The sequence below is a fragment of the Micromys minutus genome (genome assembly GCF_963924665.1).
Source record: "Micromys minutus genome assembly, chromosome: 21".
NCBI classification, from domain to species: Eukaryota; Metazoa; Chordata; class Mammalia; order Rodentia; family Muridae; genus Micromys; species Micromys minutus.
This window is the reverse complement of record NC_137956.1, coordinates 11593967-11615670: the sequence shown is the minus strand read 5'-3', so window position 1 is coordinate 11615670 and position 21704 is coordinate 11593967. Positions and strand designations below refer to the sequence as shown.

Below are 21704 nucleotides of genomic sequence, written 5' to 3'. Positions count from 1 at the left end.
GTGTGTGTGCACGCACAGTGGCTGTAGAGAGGTGGCCTCTGCCTGCTGGGTCACATGACCAGACTCAGCAGCATCCACCCCATCAGATGTTGGCCTCCCTGACATCACATTACAGCTGTTCCTCATGGACATTTAACAGCTGCCTGCTGCTCATTTTCTGTTCTTTTCTGCCTGTTTGCTGTTCTTTATCTTTCCCCATGAGCAATAGTTTATCCTGGACACTTCCATCAGGGGGATGTCCACTGTGACTCTGAGATGCTGAGACTCTCAGGGAAGTCCTTCACTCTATCCTCCCACACTGCAGACATCACACAGCCTGGATCAGGTGATAGCTGTGCAGCCTTCTTGGTGACATGTGCCTTGTGTCCGACATCCATGCTGGGCTGTGTGGCTCTCTATAACCTCCCAGATGTCGATCTACAGGCTACCTAAGAGTCTCCTAGCCTTCTCCATATTGTGGATGCCTTGAACCCCAGTCCCAGATTGGCCAATAGCTGCTTCCTGTGGGAACTTGTAATCAGCCTTGTTCCTCCACAGATTGATTTCTTCCAGCCGTATCATTTATAGAACATTTACAGTTTCCAAAGATTACCATTTTCTTGTCTCCCATTAATTCCCTTATACACACCTCTCTGTTCATCTAGAAAACATGGGGTCATGTTCAGACCTCAGTCCTTGGTTATCCCAAAGCTCAGTAGTTCAAGATTCTAGGATGGGAAGGAGGACAGGAGCAGAACCAGCAATGTGCGGAAGGCTTGATCTAACTTCTGGATATATGGAATTTTAATGCTGTGCCAAATCCATATCCAGCCCAAGTTGTGTGCCTGGGAGGTTCTGATCCTGCCTGTCCACCACCTATCAATCCTGCCTTTCCTTCTGGCCTCTGTCCTTGCCATTTACCCAGGACAACTCAACTTTCCCTTCCTGTTATCCCCCTTATCCTGTACCACAACCACAGTGTTCAGGACACCAAACCCTCAGCTTCTTCCCCTCCCCCATACCCACCACTAGCTCCTGTAAGTGCCTAATGAGTCCTCAGGCTCCTGATGGGCCCAGAAATAGTGATAAGCCAGAAGAGTTGGAAGAAAATGAGGAAAGCTCATAAGAGGTCACACGAACATTACAAGTCTGGGAATCACTTCTCTTCCTCCTCTTCCTCTTGCAGCAGTGAGTCTCTGACTGAAGGCTGGGCCTGGAGTCTCTTCCCCTCAGGCCTCACCAGCTCCACTCTCCCATCAAGCTCTTGCTGTCATCTTGTGCTGAGGGAAATTAGCCCATTGCTCCCTGCCCCACCTCTACCTGTGCCTACCCCCACCCCCACTGCTCAGACCTGGCTGTCTAGGAAGAATGGGAAGACTTTGCCAAGGGCTAGCACAGCTGCCTTCTCCCTGCTTGATATTACCATAGCTGATGAAGCCAGTGGGGAACTGTCTTTTGAAGATGGTGAGACCTCTGTGGTAAGTGTGCAGTACCATTTTAAGATCTGCACCATGTGACTTTCCCCCATTTTTTTTTTTTTTTTTTTTTTTGTAATACCTGTGACTTGGGTTTGTGACAGTTTGTGATGAAAGACCTGTACTTGTGTAATCGTGGCACACAAGAGTGATTTAGTGCCAACTCTATTCCCACAGGCCTTATTGATCACAGTAACTGTCGAGCTGCTGGGAAGTACAGTTCTTCACCTGATGAACTCTTCAGGATCCCAACCTATTCCTTAGTTCAGTGTGTTGTCCTAGATGGCTCCAAGTCACATAAATGCTCCCCAGTCCCCAAAACAGTTCAAGAGTCACACTTTTTCCCCACTTGCTTTCTTAGGCTTACCTTTAACACACAGGTTATGTTGGGTATTTAAATAATAAACCAGTCCTAAAATAACAGATCCTAAGTATGAAACCTGCTGGTCTTTTGACAGAATTATCAAAGCAATGAGAATAAAGGATCTAGAAAACAAAGCTGGGAATGTGACCAGGGGAGAGAGTCTGGGGTGAATTTAAGTTCCTGGGTGAAAGGAATCTGCAAGTTCTCTGTGGGACTGTCAATTCCAGAAAAGGACATTATTGTTCTACATTTTGACTGAGAGGACAACCAGGCCCACTGCTTACTGTCCTAAGTCCCATGCACTCAGATTCCCTTGCAAATGCCTTAACCCACCATTTGGCTCAGTGACACTGAAGGAAGGACAGGAAGGAGGGACAGAGAAGCAGAGGAGAAGAAAGAGAAGCAGGAGAGGAGGAGAGGCCAGAGGAAGGGAAGAATGAAGGACAGGAGAAAAGGAAAGGAGAAAAGGGGAAGGGAAAAGGGAGGGGGAAAGGAGGACTGAAAGAAGGAATGGAGGAGAGAAAATAGGTTCCTACTGGATGTTCATTCAAAACAATTCATATGAACCAGAACCAAATGCAGGTAAATCAGGCGTAATGGGCATTGAATATGATCAAATCTATTATATACAGGAGTGAAAATTACATAATAAACCCAGTTATTTTATACAATCAGTGCATGCTAACTAAAGGAAACACTGAAGAACTATCTTCCAGTGACACAGACTGGAGAACAGGTTACCCAAGTTATACAAGAGAATACTGACCTGTGAGAGTCCTGGCCTCTTCTCCACTCAGCTCCCAACTGCAGCTCCAGAGGAGTGTGCAGCTACTTTGATAAGGTGACAATTCTTACCCAGGGTGTGGGGACCAATAGGGAACAGCCCCTCCCATAGACACTCATAGAGTCCAAGATTCCAGAAAGACTAGAAGGTTGACAAATTCAGGGGGAGGGGCTGACAAGGCACCACCTTTCCGTGAAGATCTTGATCCATTCATGTATCCCTTGGTTTGATGCTTATGTGCCTCTAAGTCACCTCTCCTCCATGCTACTGTGAGTAAGACTAATGAGATATCTGCTTAACAGGGGGAAAGAATGGAAAGAGGGGGAAACAGCCCTAGAAGAATAAGTAGTACCACAGATCCAACCCTCAGCTATGGATTGACATGACATTAAACTATTAGATTTGAGGGCTGCCTTGTTAAGTGGCCCTAAACTACAGAATTGATACCCTGTCTCTAATCCAAGGCTAAGTTGAACGTACACGTTATAGTGACTCTGCTTATTTAATCTGGCTAATATCCTACAACAGCACAGTATCTGTCTTAATCTTTGTCCTGCCTTTAATCAAGAGCCCAAGGGCAGAAAGGAATTTCACAACTCACACTTAACTTTATCTGATGGCCATCCACACTCTCAGCCTGCTACAGGTCTCAGTGCAGTTTACGAGTCCCTGAAGTTAATCCTGTGAGAAAATTGCTTTGTCACCATTAGCAATGTCATTTCCAAACTAGTGACAGTTACTGAACCTTCCTCCCAAATTCAAACCCAAAGCTCTTATCCCCAACAAGGTCATCACTCACACACCCACATGCTGATTTGTGATTTCAGTTACAAGGGTTGGGTCATGGGTCTTGGTTATTAATCATTACTTAATGATCTGGCTGGCCTCAGGGAGGCGTGTCACATGCCTGACAGTGAGCAGGGCTGGCCTCTTTTTATCTTGATGCACACTGCTAATCTCTCTTCACTCCTCAAGGGCCCTTTGCTAAAAACAGATGGTAACCTAACATAGTGCCTTTCAGGGTAACACTTTTCGACCAGCATGGCCTTGTCCGAGAAGATGCATTGTGCTTAAACACTGCTCATGAAAGAGTCCTTGTCACAGGCTGTGAGCTTATGGCAGAGAAGGAAAGGAACCCGAGGTGAAAGGATAGTGTCCCAGGAGAGCAATGTCCAGACCCAGCAGAGAGAACTGGGGGATCTAAGTCACAGCAGGACTGAGTCAGGAGACCTGCTGTGAGGACTTCTGTTGCCTTACAGCTGAGGGTGTTGTCCCAGCCTGGGAAGGAAGGACATGTTCAGCTGCCTGCTCATTCTGTGCCATTTGCCAGAGCTCATGTTGAGTCCCTGTTCTTCAAACCTGCCTGCATGTTAGGGTTTCTCTGCAGCCCAGGCTCAGCACTCATGTTTCCTCAGCTGGACCTCCTCCTCTGCACCTTCTGGACATGCTGCACTGCCTCCATCAGGTCCCTGTGCAGACAGGGCAAAGCCCTGAGAGAAGAGTTCTCCAGGGATTAGTTCCAAGATCCCATGGCTGGCCAGATGTGGAGCCCAGAGAGAGGCCACAATGATCATGTGACCAATTCCACCTTAGGAATGGAGGTGTGCCCAGGTTTGCAGGTCTAGAAAGGCAGTTGGGTGATTTGTCATGAGTCTACCACCAAACTAACAAATGTCAAAGTTTGTTGGTGTACCTCCTGGACTTTATCTGCAATAGAAACTTAATGTGTCCTTCAAATAGGTTCTTTAAAATTACTTGGGTTCTAGAAAAGTTTCACAGGGCTGGGAGAGCCCCTTGGTGGTATAGCTGGTTCTGGTAGAGCCCATCATGGAGAAGTTGGACAGTATAGAGTCAGTTAATCTACAACTGTGTGACAGTTAATCTAGATGCCACCTCTGTGTTATCACCTTGCTCTATGTTAGTCTTTGCCTTCTTTCAGGATTTGGATATGTTGAGGAGTATTAGACATTTTTTAGTGCCTTAGGTCTACTTGGCACACTCTGATCATTTGATTTAGTGCAGTATTATATTTGATACTCTTGTCTGTGTGTGACTCCCATATACTGTCATGTTCATTACATGGGGTGTGAGTCTTTGTAGAGAACCCTCTAAAATGCATGTCTTCATCTTCCCTCTAGTCTACTTTGGGTCCTCTTTGCTTTTTATTTGTGAGAACGTCTTGTTCCAATGCACCCAGCCATTTCTCCATGGGTTTTTATTTGTTGGAGGTAGTATTCCAAATGAGGTACTGGCCTCTGTGTGTACCTCTTGCTTTTGAGGCCTTCATGATGCTAGTGTGTGTGTTTAAGACACCCAGACATACAGTTCTATGTGCAAAAACCCTACTGTATGTGTTTAACTGTACCATGCACATTATTCCATGTACCATAATCCTAGCATGTGTGTTTAACCCACTCACACATACAAGTGTACATGCACTGATACTCAGCAGTGTATCTAACCCACCTATATATAACCCACAGTTCTATGTGCAATGATCTTAGAATGCATTATTTGTCCTCCCATATATGAAATTCTATGTACAGCGATCCCAAAATGTTTAACCCACTTACACATGTTCCTAGCATGTGTGCTTTACCCATTGTACTGGCTGGGTTTGTGTCAACTTGAGTTATCACAGAGAAAGGAGCCTCTGTCGAGGAAATGCCTCCATAAGATCCAGCTATACAGCATTTTCTCAACTAGTGATCAAGGGGGGAGGGCCCAGCCCATTGTGGGTGGTGCCATCCCTAGGCTGGTAGACCTGGGTTTTATAAGAAAGCAAGTTGAGCAAGCCAGGGGAAGCAAGCCAGTAAGTAACATCCTTCCGTGGCCTCTGCATCAGCTCCTGCTTCCTGACCTGCTTGAGTTTCAGTCCTGACTTGCATTGGTGATGAACAGCAATGTGGAAGTACAAGCTGAATAAACCCTTTCCTCCCCAACTTGCTTCTTGGTCATGATGTTTGTGCAAGAATACAAACCCTGACTAAGACTCCCATAAATATATACAGTTCTATATGCAGTGATCCTAATGTGTATGTGATTAACCCACCTATACATGCATATCTACAAGCAATGGTCCTAGGGTGTGTTTTACCCACCATGCCGTTGTGGTTTGAATGAGAATGGTTTCCAGAGGTTCATTTTTTTGAATACATGGGCTCCAATTTTGAAACTGTCTGGGAAGAATTAGGAGGTGTGGCCTTATTGGAGAAGGTATATCATGGGGGTGGGGGTAGGTTTATGTTTTAAAAGCCCACATTATTCCTAGTTAGCTTTCTACCTGGTGTTTGTTGATCAAGATGTGAGCTCTCAGTTTACTTCTTCAGCACCATGCCTACCTACTAGCCCAGTGCCTTGTTCTCCACTGTGATGTTCGTGATCTTACTGCCTGAACCTAAAAGCTCTCAATAAGCTTGTCTTAAGTTGCCATGGTCAAGATGTCTTATCACAGCAACAGAAGAGTAACTAAGACACATGTACAGTTCTACCTGCATTTCTTAATTTATTTTTACCCAAGTGATTTTAAGTGATAAGTTCATACCAGTATCAGCTTGTCAATCCAACATATTCCATCAATTATTAATGAAGCCCTATCTCTGATGGGTGACAAACCTAGCTCAATATATGTAAATGCATGTCTTCACTCCCAGTATGCATAAAAACATATGATTATTTTTAGGAAAATAAGACAGGCTAATGAGATATCTGTAAAGTATTGTTGTTGGCTTGCTTTTGTTGTGAGCTGTCAGCTCTCTGGAGGGAGTGGGTGGGTGGGAGGAGTAGCGCCCTCACAGAAGCAGGGGGAGGGGAAATGGGATAGGAAGTTTGCAGAGGGGAAACCCATGAAAGGGGATAACATTTGAAATGCAAATAAATAAAATAGCCAATTTAAAAAAATAATAAAATAAAGAATGCTGCTTCCTAAGGTTTTGGAAGTCGCTTCTGGTCTGCCCTTATGAAGGGTTGGTATTCGTTTGGAATGCTGCTGTTGTTAGCTTTGTCTTTCACGTTGGCACCTGTTTGTTTTTTATTAATCACTATTTCCTGTTATACAACATTTAGCCAAGGTCCAAACAGTGAGGGTCATACAGAGTTTGTGTCTTTAGAGAACCCCGTGTCCTGCTTTTCACACAGCCATGTTCCCAGCCCCTTCGGCTTGGCCTGTCCTACACTTCATGGCCTGCAATGCTGTGAATTTCTGGCCTCCCCCTCTTTCTGGTGTTTACGTCTGTGCCTCCTCAAGGCCTCCCCCTCTCACAGAAGGACAACATGCTTTCGAGCTCCAGTTACTGTTTTCACCAAGGTCACAGAATTTGACCCTGAGTTCCTAAAGAACTTAATTTGTTTTGACAGTTACAAAGTCTGCAATGTTTGGATGCACATTTTAGACATTCTCTCCCACCCCCAGCATTTTGGAGTTGGGTATGTATGTGTGTATCTTTGAGGTTGAGGGGTGAGGGTGAGGAGGTAGATCTTTGAGTTCGAGGCCAGCCTCATCTACAGAGGGAATACCAGGACAACTCAGGGCTATACAGAGAAACTCTGTCTCAAAAAATATGAAATGAAATAAAATAAATTTGCCTACAGTGGAGCATGCCAACTCCCTCAGACCACAAAAGCTGATGATTTCAGAGACTTAACAGGTTCTGAGGAGCACCAGACCTTTATTCTGGATACTTGGACCCTGTCCATCTGCTTTCTGGGTGTGCTACCTGACACCTCAGTGATCCACATCTTAAACCAAGATCAAGTTTTCAATCTCAGAGACACATGATCCACGTTTTTGGTTCCTGCTAACGCCCAGGTTGGAAACTTGCCTTGATCCACATCCCCAGCCTCCTTACAGATCTCCCCACTTTGTCTTCCCTCCCTCTAGCCACTTGCTTTACTCAGAGCCCACCCTCTCGTACTACAGACTCTGCCAGCAAACTGCATACAGAACCCTGCCTTAGAGGCTCTGAAACTTTACACCATTAAATCTTCCAGTGAGCCATGATTGGCTCCAGGGTGAATCCCAGCAGTCTGTGAAGCCTGCATGGCCCAGCCATCATCCCAAGCCTTCCCCCACCTCAGCTACTCTTCCTCCTAGACAGATCTCCATCGGAGCCTCTGCCCACAGGCCCTCCCTTGAGAGGCATGAAAACTCTGTAGTGTTGGCTCTCTCTTGCAGCACTTCATGTTTCTGGTTGCCTCATAGTCACAGAATGGGTCACTACCTGCTGGAAGTTTCTCCTGACTTACACAGATCCGGGACAGGCAGCAGCTCCGTACGGGTGTACTCTTCATAAGCTATGCCATTTAGATGGCTTGAATTGAAATCACGGCCCTGGTGTCTGACTCTGTGCAACCTTGCTGGTATCCGTTCCCATCTGTGGAAAGGGAAAATGTTAACATGTACTTTATGAGGTTACTGTGTGAACTAAAGTAGTAAGGGACTGAGTTTTAATCATGGCGTCCCTATTTAAACATGCTGCCATGTTTTCTACATAGCAACTTTTAATCTGATAAGATTGTAGACACTAGGTAAAAAAAAAAAAAAAAAAAAAAAAAATATATATATATATATATATATATATATATATATATATATATATATATATAAAATATACATTTTGGTGAGTAACAATAAATTGTTTTTCTTAGGGTTGTATAGTTATGTATCATGTGTGAGTGTGTGTGCTTAGAAATGCCTCTGTGTATTTTGTCTTTTTCATCAATTCTGTGCATTAATTTTATACTGTCACTGAAGTTCAGTGAAAAGGGTAATGTAATGTCTTTAATGAGATTTAGTTAAAAGAACCAGTATATGCAACTTCTCTCTCCAGTTATAGCAGTATAAGAACACATACACACAAACACTGAGAGAAACATAAAGTAATATGCATTAGAGTTGGGAAAGTGTTAAAAAATAATTTTCTTTTAATATATACTATAATTTTAACATAATACCATCATTTTGCCCATAATAAATTAATATGAGGAAAAGAGTCACAAAGCAAATGGACCTCCTATATTATCAAAGTCAGGGACATGGGTAGAAAAGAAGAAGCAGGAAGTAGAAAAATCACTTTATTCTTATATAGACCTGTTCAGCTGGCCATTGCCCAGTGTCAGCAGCATAGTGGCTCTGTATGATGCTGTGTTCCGCGGGGCAGGTAGCCATGTATAACACAGGAGTCAGAATGGTCAGCATGAGCCACTCTAATAATCCCAGCTACCTGGGGTACTGGGATAGATGACAAGCTAAATGAAGTCTAGCCTGGGCAAATCAGCAAGATCCCATTTGTCACATGCCTGTAATCCTAGTAGTGCTTGTCAGGTGGAAGCAGAAGAGGCAATGCCATGGCTAACCTGAGCTACTTAGGAGTTCCCGGCTGGCCGAGGTTACATAGTAAAGCCTTGTCTCCTCAGGGTACTTAAGATGGAGGCCGAAGAAATGGTCCAGAGGCTAAGGGCTCTTTTAGAGGACTGAAGTTTGTTTTCTAGCACTTATAAGGTGGTAACCACTACCTATATTTCTAGCTCCAGAGGTTTCAATGCTAATTTCTCTGTGAGCACATGCCCCCAGAAAAGTGTGTGCAAGTGCATACACACACACACACACACAATAATAAGCTAAGGTTGAAAAGAGAGTGGGGATATAGCCTAGTGATAGAGCTGTCTGAGGCTGTAACTTCAACTGCCTGTACCACAGAACCAAATGAAAAGGACAGCCAGCATGGCGCAGGATTAGCTTTGCTGTGCGTCAGTTCAGCTGGTTCAGTCCTCAGGCTGCCACAGTTCATAACTGTACACGGACAGCCTGGAACTCTGAGTTCACCGTCTCAAGGACTCACTAACTTTTGTTCACTCCCTTATCTCTGAGCCCAGTGCTTCAGGGCTGAAGTGGAGCTGCTGACCCTGCTGGTGTGGAGTGTAAATGTGTGCACCGTGTCACAAAAGCCCCGGGAAGCTACGGTTAGGATGCTTTGTGTGTGTGTGAGGTACAGGGACAGAGAGGAGTTGGGCGAGTCCACAGACTGCAGGGATCTCAGCCCCTGGGTCCTAGAGTGCAAGTCAACAGGTCATGGCTCAAGGGAGTGCTTAGAGTTCTGGAAGAGTCTCTCTAGGCAGGATTCCACCAAAAAAAAAAAAAAAAAAAAAAAAAAAAAAAAAAAAAAAAAAAAGTTGAGTCTAGATAAATATTTATTAGTCAGAAACGTAATTCAAAGCAAACACTGGGTTCAGGAACAAAAGTCAAAATCTCCTATCCTTTGCATTTGAAGTCATCTGAGTTCAATAAGCCCAGGTGGAGGTAGTCAGTGCCAGGAAGCAAGAAGTCAAAATTCAAAATTAATGCAGGGGCCGTAAAGGGACAGGCTGAAGCCAGGCTTGGAAAACACCAGATGTTCGCTGGATGTGGTCATATAAACTTGACTGTTTTATAGCACATCTAGCAAATTAGAGGACCTTTGCACATTTGTGACTTTTATTTTTGAGATAGGGTCTTACTTCGTAACCCTGGATGTGTGACTTCCATTCTTTATCAAGGGCCGAGTGTCACTGAATGTCACCAAAAGACAAGTGCAGCGGCTATGACTATCCCAAGCAGTCTGTGGAACTTTCCTCAATCTAAAATGTGAAGCCGCCATCAACCCTGGCTCCGCCCACAGACATGGCTGAACAGGGATGTTTCTCTGGAAGATCTTGGAGTTGTTGGCTGAGTAGGAGCTGGAGTTTTTCTCAAAGCTTCTTACTCCCACAGCAGTGTTTTGTACCCCATTTCCTTTTTCCTGTCCTATCTGTTTCCCTCAGAGTTCCTCCTCAGTTCTATGATCCTCGCAGAAGCCGCTGAACAACAGTGACTGACTGTGTACACCTCTCTGTGACATTTAAGATGCTTTTGGTTGCAAGCCATGGAAAGTTCAGACTGTCTTAGAGAGAAGGGTCACACCTCAGAAAGTGACCTGGCAGTGTCTCCAGAGATGACTGGCTTGTCAAAACGGTGATATTTGTAGAAGGGTTCTGTGAGTTCCATTGCTGTCTCTGTCAGGGCTGTGCCCCCTACCACAACATGAGTTTTCAGCCCGTACAAATCACATTCAATAGCAGGAAAGGAAGATTCTCCTGGGTAGCCCCTCTTCTAGAAGCTTTCTTAGCTGAAGTTACTTTATGGTATTTAAACTACATTGAAGACCAGCAAATAAACCTATTCTCTCTCTCTCTCTCTCTCTCTCTCTCTCTCTCTCTCTCTCTCTCTCCTCTCCCTCCCCCTCCCTCCCTTCTCCCCCTCCCCTCCCCTCCTCCTCCTTCTCCCCTCCCCTTCTCCCTCTCTCCCTCTCTCTCACACACACATATTTGATTTTTTTTTTCCTTTGAAACAGGATCTCACTCTGAAGCTCTGGTTGTCCTGGAATTCACTATGTAACCCAGGCTGGCCTTGAACTCATAGAGGTTTTCCTTCCTCTGCTTCCAAAGTGCTAGGATTAAAAGAGTGTGCAAGGGGTATCATGACTCTCTTGAACCAAACACATTTCACAGGTGGAACTTGGAAGAGACCAGTTTTGCTTATACCATGAAGAGTTATGCCAGATGACTTACTCCTTTCAGGGTCCCATCTCTCAGTCATCTGCCCAAACTCACTCAGGGTCAGGTGCCACCTTAAAGATGTCATGAGAGCGTTTTATTTAATTTTTAAAAAATTTTATATACATTGGCGTTCTGTTCCCATGCCTGAGGATGTCATACCCCCGGAACTGGAAATACAGACAGTTATGAGCTGCCATGTGGAGGCTAAGAATTGTGCCCGGGTCCTTCAGAAGAGCAGTCATTGCTCCTAACCACTGAGCCATCTCTCCGGCCCTGTTATGTTCATTTCACAGGGAAAGTGCCAGAAGTCCAGAAGATAAAGACTTGCTTAGTAATCTGCTGCTCCGCAAAGTTGGATCTCCAGGCTTCTGAGTACAAAGTCTAGGGCTGCGGCTTCTTGCCAAGGATCTCTCGCCCACAGTGGGAGGAAGAGGCAAAGCATGTTCAAGGGATTAAGAACATGGCAAACATTACCACCTTTAAAGCAAATGAGCCTGTCAGGCTAGAGTGAGCAGATGGGGGAGGGCTCCTGCGGTAAACATGGCAAAGATAGAAAGTAACGATACTGAACTGCTAGAGAAGTTACCATTCTACTAGGAAGGCCAAAATCATTGGGAAAATAACTAATATGAAAACAACTGAAAATGCTAATAGAGAAAAAGGGTCGTGTGTGTGTGTGTGTGTGTGTGTGTGTGTGTGTGTGTGTGTGTGTGTGTGTACTACACAAACCACATTTGCAGTTGCAATCAGAATGCCCTTTGCAGAGGAACAAAGAGGGAGGTGATGAAAGAATTACAAGCCCCTCTGGTCCCTCTAGGATCCCAGACACCTTCTGAGGCGCATGCTCACCAGGCAGAATCAAGCATGTGCTGTCTGAACATAGTGCCCGTGGTCCATGAACTATCTCGGGCTTGAAATCATTGACCTGTAACTTCAGGGATGGTCCCTTAGTCTGTTTTTCCCTACATGCAGGGACCTGTGACAATCCTTTGGGAGAAGGACAGAAACAGCTATGATCACAGGAGGCCACTGAAGAGGCTGTGATGAGGGTGACCCTGAACTTCCACTAGCCTTTCCCCCACCCCTCCTACAACACGCCTAGAATTTACTCTTTTAACTCTGACATCTGTGTGTCCTGTCATTGTTTTACAAACACAGATGTCCCTTGTCTTACATTTATGTATCATCATGCTTTGGATTTCCTCTCTTAAGAAGAATCCCAGGTACATGGAATTTAATAAAAGGTTTGTGCTTTTCTTATGTCACTGTAAATTTTGTTATTTCCTACATCCAGGAGGTAGAGGGCATTTCTTCCCAAGGCACAGTGGTGAGTAGGCTCTTGAGTGACACCACTTGTCTTCATAGTCCTTGTGAGTGACAGGGAGTGCAGAAGAATGTCCCTGCACAACTTGCTTTCTGTCAAAATTACTTTCCTTTCCAGAACCTTCTTTGCAAACTTGTATGCAACTGGGTCAACAGTCACAGTAGTAAGTGGCTGAAAGGTCATTTTGTGACCACGGTGGAAGGTGTGGAGATATATATATATGTCAGAAATGTAATACATATGATCTAAATGAGTAGAAGATAGAACCATCACACAATTACTTTATTACATTTATTTATTAGTTCCTAGCCTGTGCTGGCTTTGTAGTGTTTGCCACCTTCCCACTCCTTAGCTACTCTTTAGCATGGTTTATTATTTCCTGTAGCTTTGTGGATGTGTTTATCTTTGCCTTCAGTTAAAAGGTTCATTCAAGTATCTACTGTAGTGCTGTTTCAGTGGTCATGACTTTTTCTGTTTGTTTCTATCATGATGAGTTCAGCCTCCAATTGTAATGGATAGTTTTGCTGGGTATAGTAATATGAGTTAGCAATTATTGTCTTTCAACATTTGAAATACATTATTCAGTGATTTCCTTGCTTGCAAGGTTTCTGTTTTAAAAAATACGTTATTATCATGTATTTGCCATTGTATATGACTTAAATACTTTATTCATGCAATTTTGAATATTTTTCTTTGTTCTTCATGTTTAGTGTCTTAACTATAATACAATGTGGGGGTTCTTTTCTTTGTTTTGTCCACTTGGTGTCCTTTATGTCTCTTGAGTCAATATTATCATTTATTTAGGGAGTGTGTTAGGGAAGTTTTCTCCTATGTGATTCTACTGAATATACTGTTTATGCCTTTAGCCTGTTTTTTTTTCTAGACCCACAATTTGTAAATCTGGCATTTACCTGCTAAGCCATCTCCCTGATCCAGATTTTGTCTTCTTTTTTTTTTTTTTGTTCCAAAATTTAATAAATGATTATAGCATACATAAAATTTTTAAACATTTACATAACTTACTTAAATATATTTTATTTTGTAGATTTCTAGATAATAACATATGTAGACTTTACCATAAGCCACTTGTCATATAGCTTATACATTGGCATAAAGTTTATTTTAAAGTTAAAATGCATATTTCATTAAAAGCTCAAATTACATATAAATGATTCAATTTTATTAACAATTGACTAAGTTTTTCTTTTTTTTTTTTTTCTCACAGAAGCTCTTTAGTTTATTTGGCCTTCTCAGAAGTCACATCACTCCATAACATCAAGTCACTGCAGATCTATTCCTTTGGCTTTTTGCCAGCACCAACATTGGCCTTTGCAGTCCCCCTGACCTTCTTCATTCTGTTCTTGCGCTCCTTTCACTGTTTACGGGAGGTCTTTTTCTTCTCATAAAGGCCATGCCTTGCAAGTCTGTTTTTTGGCTCATTCTTATTTGCATAATCTAAAGAATCATAGATCATGCCAAAGCCAGTTGTCTTGCCACCACCGAAGTGGGTTCTGAATCCAAACACAAAGATGACGTCTGGTGTGGTCTTGTACATTTTGGCCAGCTTTTCCCGAATTTCTGTCTTCGGTACTGTTGCCTTCCCAGGATGAAGGACATCAATGACCATCTGTTTCCTCTGAAGCAGACGGTTCGTCATGAACTTTCTGGTCCGGATGGTTACTGTGTCATTCATGACGGCTGCGGTGCAGGAGCTGCAGAGGAGGAAAAGAGGGAAGTTTTTCTTTTTTTCCCCAAATTTTTTTTAATTGGGAATTCTCTGCATTTACATTTCAGATAATCCCTTTCCCATAATCCCATCCCCCCCCCCATTGCCTCCATGAAGATGCTCCCTCTCCCAACCACCCTCTCCCACATCAGCACCATGGTGTTCCCCTACACTGATAAAAAGAGCCTTCGCTGGACCAAAGGCCTCTCCTCCCACTGATGTCAGAAAACGCCATCCTCTGCTGCATATGCACCTCCGGCCATGGGTCTCTCCGTGTGAACTCATTGGTTGGTGTTTTAGTCCCTGGGAGCTGTAGTATGTTTAGATAGTTAATAATGTTGCTCTTCCCATGGGGTTGTAGACCCTTTCAGCTTCTTCAGTTCCCTTCTCTCTAGTTCCTTCGTTGGGGTCCTGGTGTTCAGTCTGATGTGCTGCTACAATCTGGAAACATCAACACGTGGGCAACCTACACCTCTTTATGTGGCTCCATCAGTTACTCGTGGTCCCAGGGAAGTATAAAAGAGGATATAAGCTGCCGAAGATCTCACAGAGGACACAGAGATATCCGGCACTTCATGGTCGCCAAACTTAAAGCAGCGCTGCCTCGCTGCATTTTTACAGTAGGCGGTGTAGTGACCTCCATCGGGCCCGCCGTACTGGTTTGAAACAAAACAAGTTCTAGTTCTTCAAACTGTTGTTTGGACCAGTAACGTACTGCGACAGGTCAAGATTTTCTAATGAAAACTCCACAGATGTTTACAGCTTCCGCTCCCTTCCCTCCATCCGCCGTCATGGGAAAAATCGTTTTAGGTGTCAGCCTTATTTAGATCCTCGTCAACGAGGAACAGAAGCAGCTCTTGGGAATCTTGCTGGCTGGCTCCTGCAAACTGGTCATTAATCTTACTGATGGTAACTTTAAAGTCCTTTGGGCTGATAAATCTCTACCATCCTGTCCACAACACTTTCATGATTATACCAAATTCTTCTGCCACCTCACCTTTATGCCCCAACAAATTTGATGGGTTGATATCATTCTGGTAGCAGTTTCAGTTGAAATAATCAGCCAAATGTGGAGCATAACGCAGGCTCTGCAATATTGAGTTCATGTAACTAGCATTTCCCTAATCATGAGGTCCAGTAAGAGCTGGTCCAGGTCCTCCAAAAACAGGATTGAGGTTCCGAATATGAGAAGCAGAAAGTCTCGAGATCTCAGCTTTAGGGTGACATGGTGGCTTGGTCTCCTGGTTGACTGTCGGGGTCGCTGCTAGCCTTCTCTTTTCCTCCTCCTGCAGGGCCCAAGGGATGTCTGGCAAGTAGGAGCGCTTCAGTTTGGATGACTCCCTGTCCTGTTCGGCAGGGATCTAGGGCTTGACTTCGTGAGTAGGAGGGGTGGAAGGAGGCGCAGGCAAAGGAGCCATTTCAGGCAGATACATATGAACTGTGTTTGTGGGTGAATGGTAGTAACGAAAGGTCCCAGTGATTGGATCAAGAAATTTGGCCCAGCCTAAAGGCAGTCCTGGTGCGGTTCTCTCCTTTTCTTCACTTCGTGCTCTTGTCAAAGGTTCTCGCTGAGCCTTGCCTGCACTCAGCTCTCCTGACATGGGACATGTAGGGGACACATCTGCTGGCCTCTTCTTCACTTCTGACATGGGACACCTTTTACCTTCCACAGATACCTTAGCATCAGAAGCTTTATGTTTACTCTTACTTTGTCTTTACTTCCTGTGGTTTCCTGTGCTCGGTCTGCTGAGGGCCCTTTGTCTTCTGCCTGTCTGTTTGCTGTCTCTCTTCTCTTGGCCACCCTTTGCTTTGGGCTGACTCTCAGTGAAGTCTCATTCTTCTGCATCCTGGGTCTTGCCAGTTTTGCGCCCTCGTTCCTCCCTTCTCGGCTTCTCTCTCTGCTCCTTCTGCTGCTTTTCCCAAAGTTCCTTCTCCTGTTTGCTCCTTTCCTTAAGAAGCATGGTTTCTACGTGAATACGAGCCTTTTCTTCATCTGTTAACATGGTGGTCGGAGAGGGAAATACCGGCTTAGTGGATCGGTTAGAAAGAACTCTTTCACTCTGATCTGTATTATCAGATTTCACTCTCTGATCATCAGGCAACTTAACTGCCTGTTTTTCCGTACGATCAACCTATGGAACATTCTTTATAGCAGGCACTGGCTGAATTATGGGTGAAGCTTCCACTTTGGGAACTCCACTAGGTCCAGCTAGCACTGACTGCCTGGGCCAAGTATATGCAAACTATCACAACCTCTTAATTAATTTATTGGTTTATGATTTGTGTGCACAAATGCCATGGCATGCATGTAGAGATCAAGGTACAACTCCTAGGAGTTTGCTCTCTCCTTGCCATGTGGGATGCATGGGTTGAACTCAGGTCATCTGGCTTGGTGGCAAAGGCATTTACCTGCATGCAGAAACAGTATAGGCTGTCAATAAAAGCATGAAGCAGGGAAAGCGTCCTTTACCCCCACTTGAGGCACAAAAGCAAACAAGTAAAACTTAGTGTGCTCTGAGCATGGCGGCTCAACCAAGGGTCTTATAATCACTCTTCAAATCCTTTCCCCTGGATTTTGGCTAATTTGCTCTTTGGGGGAATGAATGTGGAATCAGAATTTGTACTTCTCTGATTGTATTCTCTGATTGTATCTTACTATATTGGGATTTATTCAGCTAGGTTTGTGTTGTTGTTTAAGCTTCTCGTGGGACTGTCTTTTTTTTTAACTACATGCATTCTTTTTGTCTATTTCTCATATTGCATTGATGATTTTCAAATGTCTGTGTTGGGGCTAGATTGTGGCAGACATGAGGTGGGGAGTTCAGAATTTAGATCTTCAGTCTCTGTGTCCCTGGCAGCTGGTGTGCTCCCTGTATTGCTCTCAGAGTACAGCAGCAATGGTTCAAGTACTGCAACTGCTGGGTACACCATCAAATGTTGTATTACCCAGTTAAAAGCAATGGTCCCTTTAACTTCAATAACTGTTGGAATATAAACTAGACAGGACAGCGTGGAGCACAGGGTATGAGTTACTAAGATTAGGTGTAGAGGGGAAGCCAACTGTGTAAAGCTATAGATCTGTATTAGAACAACTCAGAAGAAAGTGTGCAAAGTGACTGGGGAGGGGACATTGTGAGAGTGTTGGGGTCCAGACACCTTAGGGATTATTACACTGTGAAATGTTATAGCTAAGAATCGAATAATAGGGAGTATTGGAGACGAGAAAGAAGGGAAAATAGGCTTCAAATAAGAAAGTGTGGTTTGCGGATGGGGAGAAAAGTGGAAGGCACTGTTTTCTTCAGGGTTGCTGTGGTAATCATGAACTGCCTCAGTGTATTTTTTTTTTTCCTTTTTCAAATTTAAAGGATGTGTTTCCTGCATATAAAAATTTGTGGTGGACAGCTATATGCTTTCAGGTCTTGAAAAATATCATTTGCTTTCCCAAATTGCAGTGTTCCTTTTGATATGCTTGCTTTTGTAGATAAGTTTATTGTTTTCTTTTATATAGCCTTTGCGTGTATGTGTACATATGTGTATATATGTGTGTTTAGACATATGAACGTGTGGGTGCACATAACTCTATGTGTTCCTGCAGAGGCCATAGGTGGATGTTAGGTGTCCTGCTCTATCCTTTTTAAAATATTTTAATTATGTTATTTATCTTCTGTATTGGTGTATGTGAGTGTGCACATGTGTGTGTGCCATGGTATGCATGTGGTGGTCAGAAGGCAATTTTATGGCTTTAGTTCTCTCTTCCCATCTTTACCTGGGTTCTGGAGCTCAACTTGCATGGCAAGAGCCTTCCCTTCTGATCCTAAACATACAAATCCTTCCCTTCTGATCCTAAACATACATGTCCTTCCCTGCTGACCCTAAACATATATATTCTTCTCTACTGACCCTAAACATACATGTCCTTCCCTTCTGATCCTAAACATATAACTACTACCCTACTGACCCTAAATATGCACAAACAACAAAACATTTAATTTGGTGTCTTAAAAGTTAGGTGGTAAAACGTCTCTTAGAAAAATACTCTACCCGTCTTAAGAGTCTGTGTACGTTAACAGATAATTAATTTTATTATAATTCAGTAGACAGAAAGGGAGAATAAAGTTAACATTAATGAGTGATCCATAAGTAATTAAGAACACAAATTCCAGCAATTACGAAACACTAAAATTCCTTAGTCACTGACTGAAGGTCATGTTACAGTAAGATATGAACTTTGATTGTACATACACGTTCTCAATTGTATTGGCTTCCAGAAGTCAGGCCAAGACAGGGACAAAGGTGGACATAAGTTTTACTGGGACAACTCAAATGAGGCCAAGAGATTAGATTACTTGCTGTGGTTCACACCCATTTTCATCATCCAATGTGATATCTAAGAATGACTCTCCCTTTTCACACAACCTAGGGAATAGCTAATAGAATCTCATTAGCAGAGGAGGGCATTGAAGTTCAGAGCAAGAAGGAAACTTGACCACATTCAACCCCTTGAGTATTAAGTTTCTCCTCCTGGCTTAAAGTCAAGGCTCCTCTACCCAACTCTGAATCCCTACACATTCTATATGCTGTTCTTAAAATACCTGTTCCATAATTACCCACCCAAACTATATAATTCCACATGGGCACAGACAGAGGCTTGTCAACTTGACCTGTCAAGTTGACAATATGACCTCCCCCCCCCACACACACATATAAAAGAGTATGCCTATAATTCTAGGCTAGTATTGCAAGCAACATTTTCATCTTGGAAAATGTATAATTCATAACAAATTTTCTGCTATTTTTGTTAGCTATTTGTCCAAAACTCCCTTTTAACAGGTTTTTCTCAAATTTATTTGGCAATCTGATACGAAAACATTTTTAGAAGACCATAAGCTTGCTGTATAGAAGACCACACTCTTCTTGTTGGGTTTAGAGTAAAGGTGTTCCCTGAGTGCTTTAACCTCCAGCCACTCCCCAAACCTCAACAATGGCTTGGCAAGACAGGTCCACTCACACCACAGTGGCAAGAAGAGCATCAACCAGTTTCTCCAGTTTAAGTCCCGTTCCACAAGATGAAACCCATCCCTGGCACCGGTACTGTGTCAAGAGCTGGTGGGTAGACAGGTGATAGTCTCTCAGGGGAAATTTACTTCTCTGCTGCTGCTAGACGGACATAGTATTAAACTGATCCCTGGTACTTATACCTAACGTTAATGAAGCTCTCAGTCCTCATCTGAGGACATTCTATTTGCTGTAGATGGTAAATAACACAGAGGCTTCCAACTAGTCAAAGTGCAAAGAACAAGAGACCACAGAATGCTCAGCTCCAAAAGTCACGGTCCCCCTGCCATAGTCCTTATTATGTATGACTCTCCTTCATATTGTTCCCACGGAGTTTTTACCATGTATGAATGTGGTTGAGAAGAACTCTAATGTGTGCCAGCCTCACGCTACCAGCCTCTACCTTGGACTCTTGCTGAGACAAAGCTGTCCCATCTTTTGGGGGTGGGGAAAATGAATGAAATGAATACGGGTTCCAGTCTTTCAAAGTAGTTGTTGACACGACTAAAGATAAAAAAAAAAAAAAAAATGTTTCTGGTGCCATGGGCTGAGATCAGGGGGAGGACACTGGCCAGATCTATACATAGCCAGCCCTTCATTGTTCAGTCCCCAGCACCAGAAAAAGAGACTTATGTAATTCTCTGGTAAACTTGTAACTGAAATAGTTTTGTTTTAGCTTACTGCAACTCTTCCTTTCACTTTGAATCTTCAGCACCCTCCCCACCTTGATCCTACTATTTTATTGAAATTTTTACTCCCCATGAAGATTAATGGTTGTCTCATGTATATGTACACTGATTATTTCCATTGGGCATTTGGGGGAAAGAAATTGAAAGGAGTTTCAACAGAGATAGCAGCTACATGTCATTTCAAGTGGGAAGTTCCTAAAGTAAGTCTCATGGTACATAAGCCTGGTTTCTGAGAGTGGTTGCTATGTAGGAGTCCCATTGTGTGCCCTTCCAAACCTCCCAAGCCACAGGGAACATCACTTGTCATAAGTAAATAAATGAAAAAGCCAAAGGCAATTGTCACATCACTCTTTCACCTGATGTACATCCCAGCAGGCCTTGGCTTGGAGTGGAGTGTGGGCTGCACAGGAGAAAGCCTGAGAGGCCATGCACAGGGAGTGGTCTTTTAGTAAACAGTCAGACTTTGCTATCCCATCTGTCCCTGTGGAAGTTGCCAGACCTGACTGGGAGCTTCTTCATACCTTAACAAAGAGCCCAGGAAATACTGCTCCCAGATACTTCAGTTAGTACGGCAATGACTGCAAGCTGAAGGAAAAGCAGTGCTTGAATGAGCATTCTGAGTTCTCTTTGCTTGGTTCTAGGCAGATCCTCTGGATACAACCCAGTCAGGATGACAGCTCTGTGTATAATTCTTGTCTACCAGAGACAATCAACATAGGAGGAAGAGACCAGGATTTTACATTTGTCTCAAAAGATCACCTATTCATGTGAGGGCCTGTGTTGGCTAGTTTTGTGTCAACTTGACTATAGCTAGGCTCATTGAAGAAGAAAGCTCAGTTAAGAAAATGCCTTAATGTCTTTGTAAGATCCAGCTGTAGGCTCATTTTGTTTTGCTTTGGAGACAGGGTTTATCTGTGTAACAACTGTGACTGTTCTAGAACTCATTCTGTAGACCAGGCTAGCCTTAAACAGAGATTCACTTGCCTCTGCCTCCCGAGTGCTGGGATTAAAGTCATATGACACCATGTCTGGCTTGTAGACTATAATTAATGATTGAAATGGCCAAACTCACTGTGGGTGATGCCACTCCTAGGTTGGTAGTCCTGGGTTCTGTAAGAAAGCAGGCTGAGCAAGCCATGGGAAGCAAGCCAGTAAGCAGCAGCACCCCTCCGTGACCTCTGCATCTGCTCCTGCCTTCAGGTTCCTGTCTTGACTTTCTTCAGTAATAGACTATGGATGTGGAGGCATAAGCCAAAGAAATTCTTCCTCCCCGTCTTGCTTTTTTGGTCATGGTGTTTCGTCGCTAAGAAAGGGACCAACGGTAGCAACAGAATTGCCATGCCACCTTTTCAAACAGGACTGAGGGCCTCCTGAGTTCCAAGCCCCATCCCTATGGTCATGTCAACCCAGTACCTTTATTTTTTTCTCTGTCCAAAATTCAGACTCTACCAGTGGAGGAATGAAAGTAGGGCCCCAAAGCGCCCCAATTCTATAGGGTTTTCTGAGGTTCACTTTTTCTTAGAGACCAGTAATAACTCCTGAGAGTTTGGATGGGGTTCCACTCAACATACAGGCAGTGGAGCCAAAGATAACCACAAAGGAAGAGTCAGGAGGTACAGGTGGTCCCTGGCTTATGGTGGTTGGAAGTCTATCATTGACAAGATGATGAAAGGGATGCGAGCCCAGCAAACTAACTGCTTTATGTACTCATTACATAGAGCAAAGATGAAGATGACA

At 43.7% G+C, this 21704-nt stretch overlaps 1 protein-coding gene and 2 pseudogenes across 3 annotated transcripts; 1 reads left to right on the top strand and 2 right to left on the bottom strand.

The window, feature by feature from the left end:
* The first annotated feature begins 764 nt into the window (after positions 1-764).
* Positions 765-1496, top strand: LOC308434182 (annotated as a pseudogene). Its single transcript has one exon. The product of its transcript is annotated as an uncharacterized misc_RNA (transcript).
* A 12320-nt stretch (positions 1497-13816) lies between these two features.
* LOC308433942 (small ribosomal subunit protein eS24-like) lies at positions 13817-14212 on the bottom strand. Its single transcript, XM_080934097.1, has one exon. The coding sequence runs from the start codon at positions 14188-14190 to the stop codon at positions 13870-13872; it is 321 nt and encodes a 106-aa protein (XP_080790223.1). The 5' UTR covers positions 14191-14212; the 3' UTR covers positions 13817-13869.
* An 817-nt stretch (positions 14213-15029) lies between these two features.
* On the bottom strand, positions 15030-18589 carry LOC308434181 (ubiquitin carboxyl-terminal hydrolase 8-like; annotated as a pseudogene). Its single transcript has 2 exons — positions 18570-18589; positions 15030-16446 (listed from the first exon to the last, which is right to left on the bottom strand). The product of its transcript is annotated as a ubiquitin carboxyl-terminal hydrolase 8-like (transcript).
* Positions 18590-21704: the final 3115 nt, after the last annotated feature.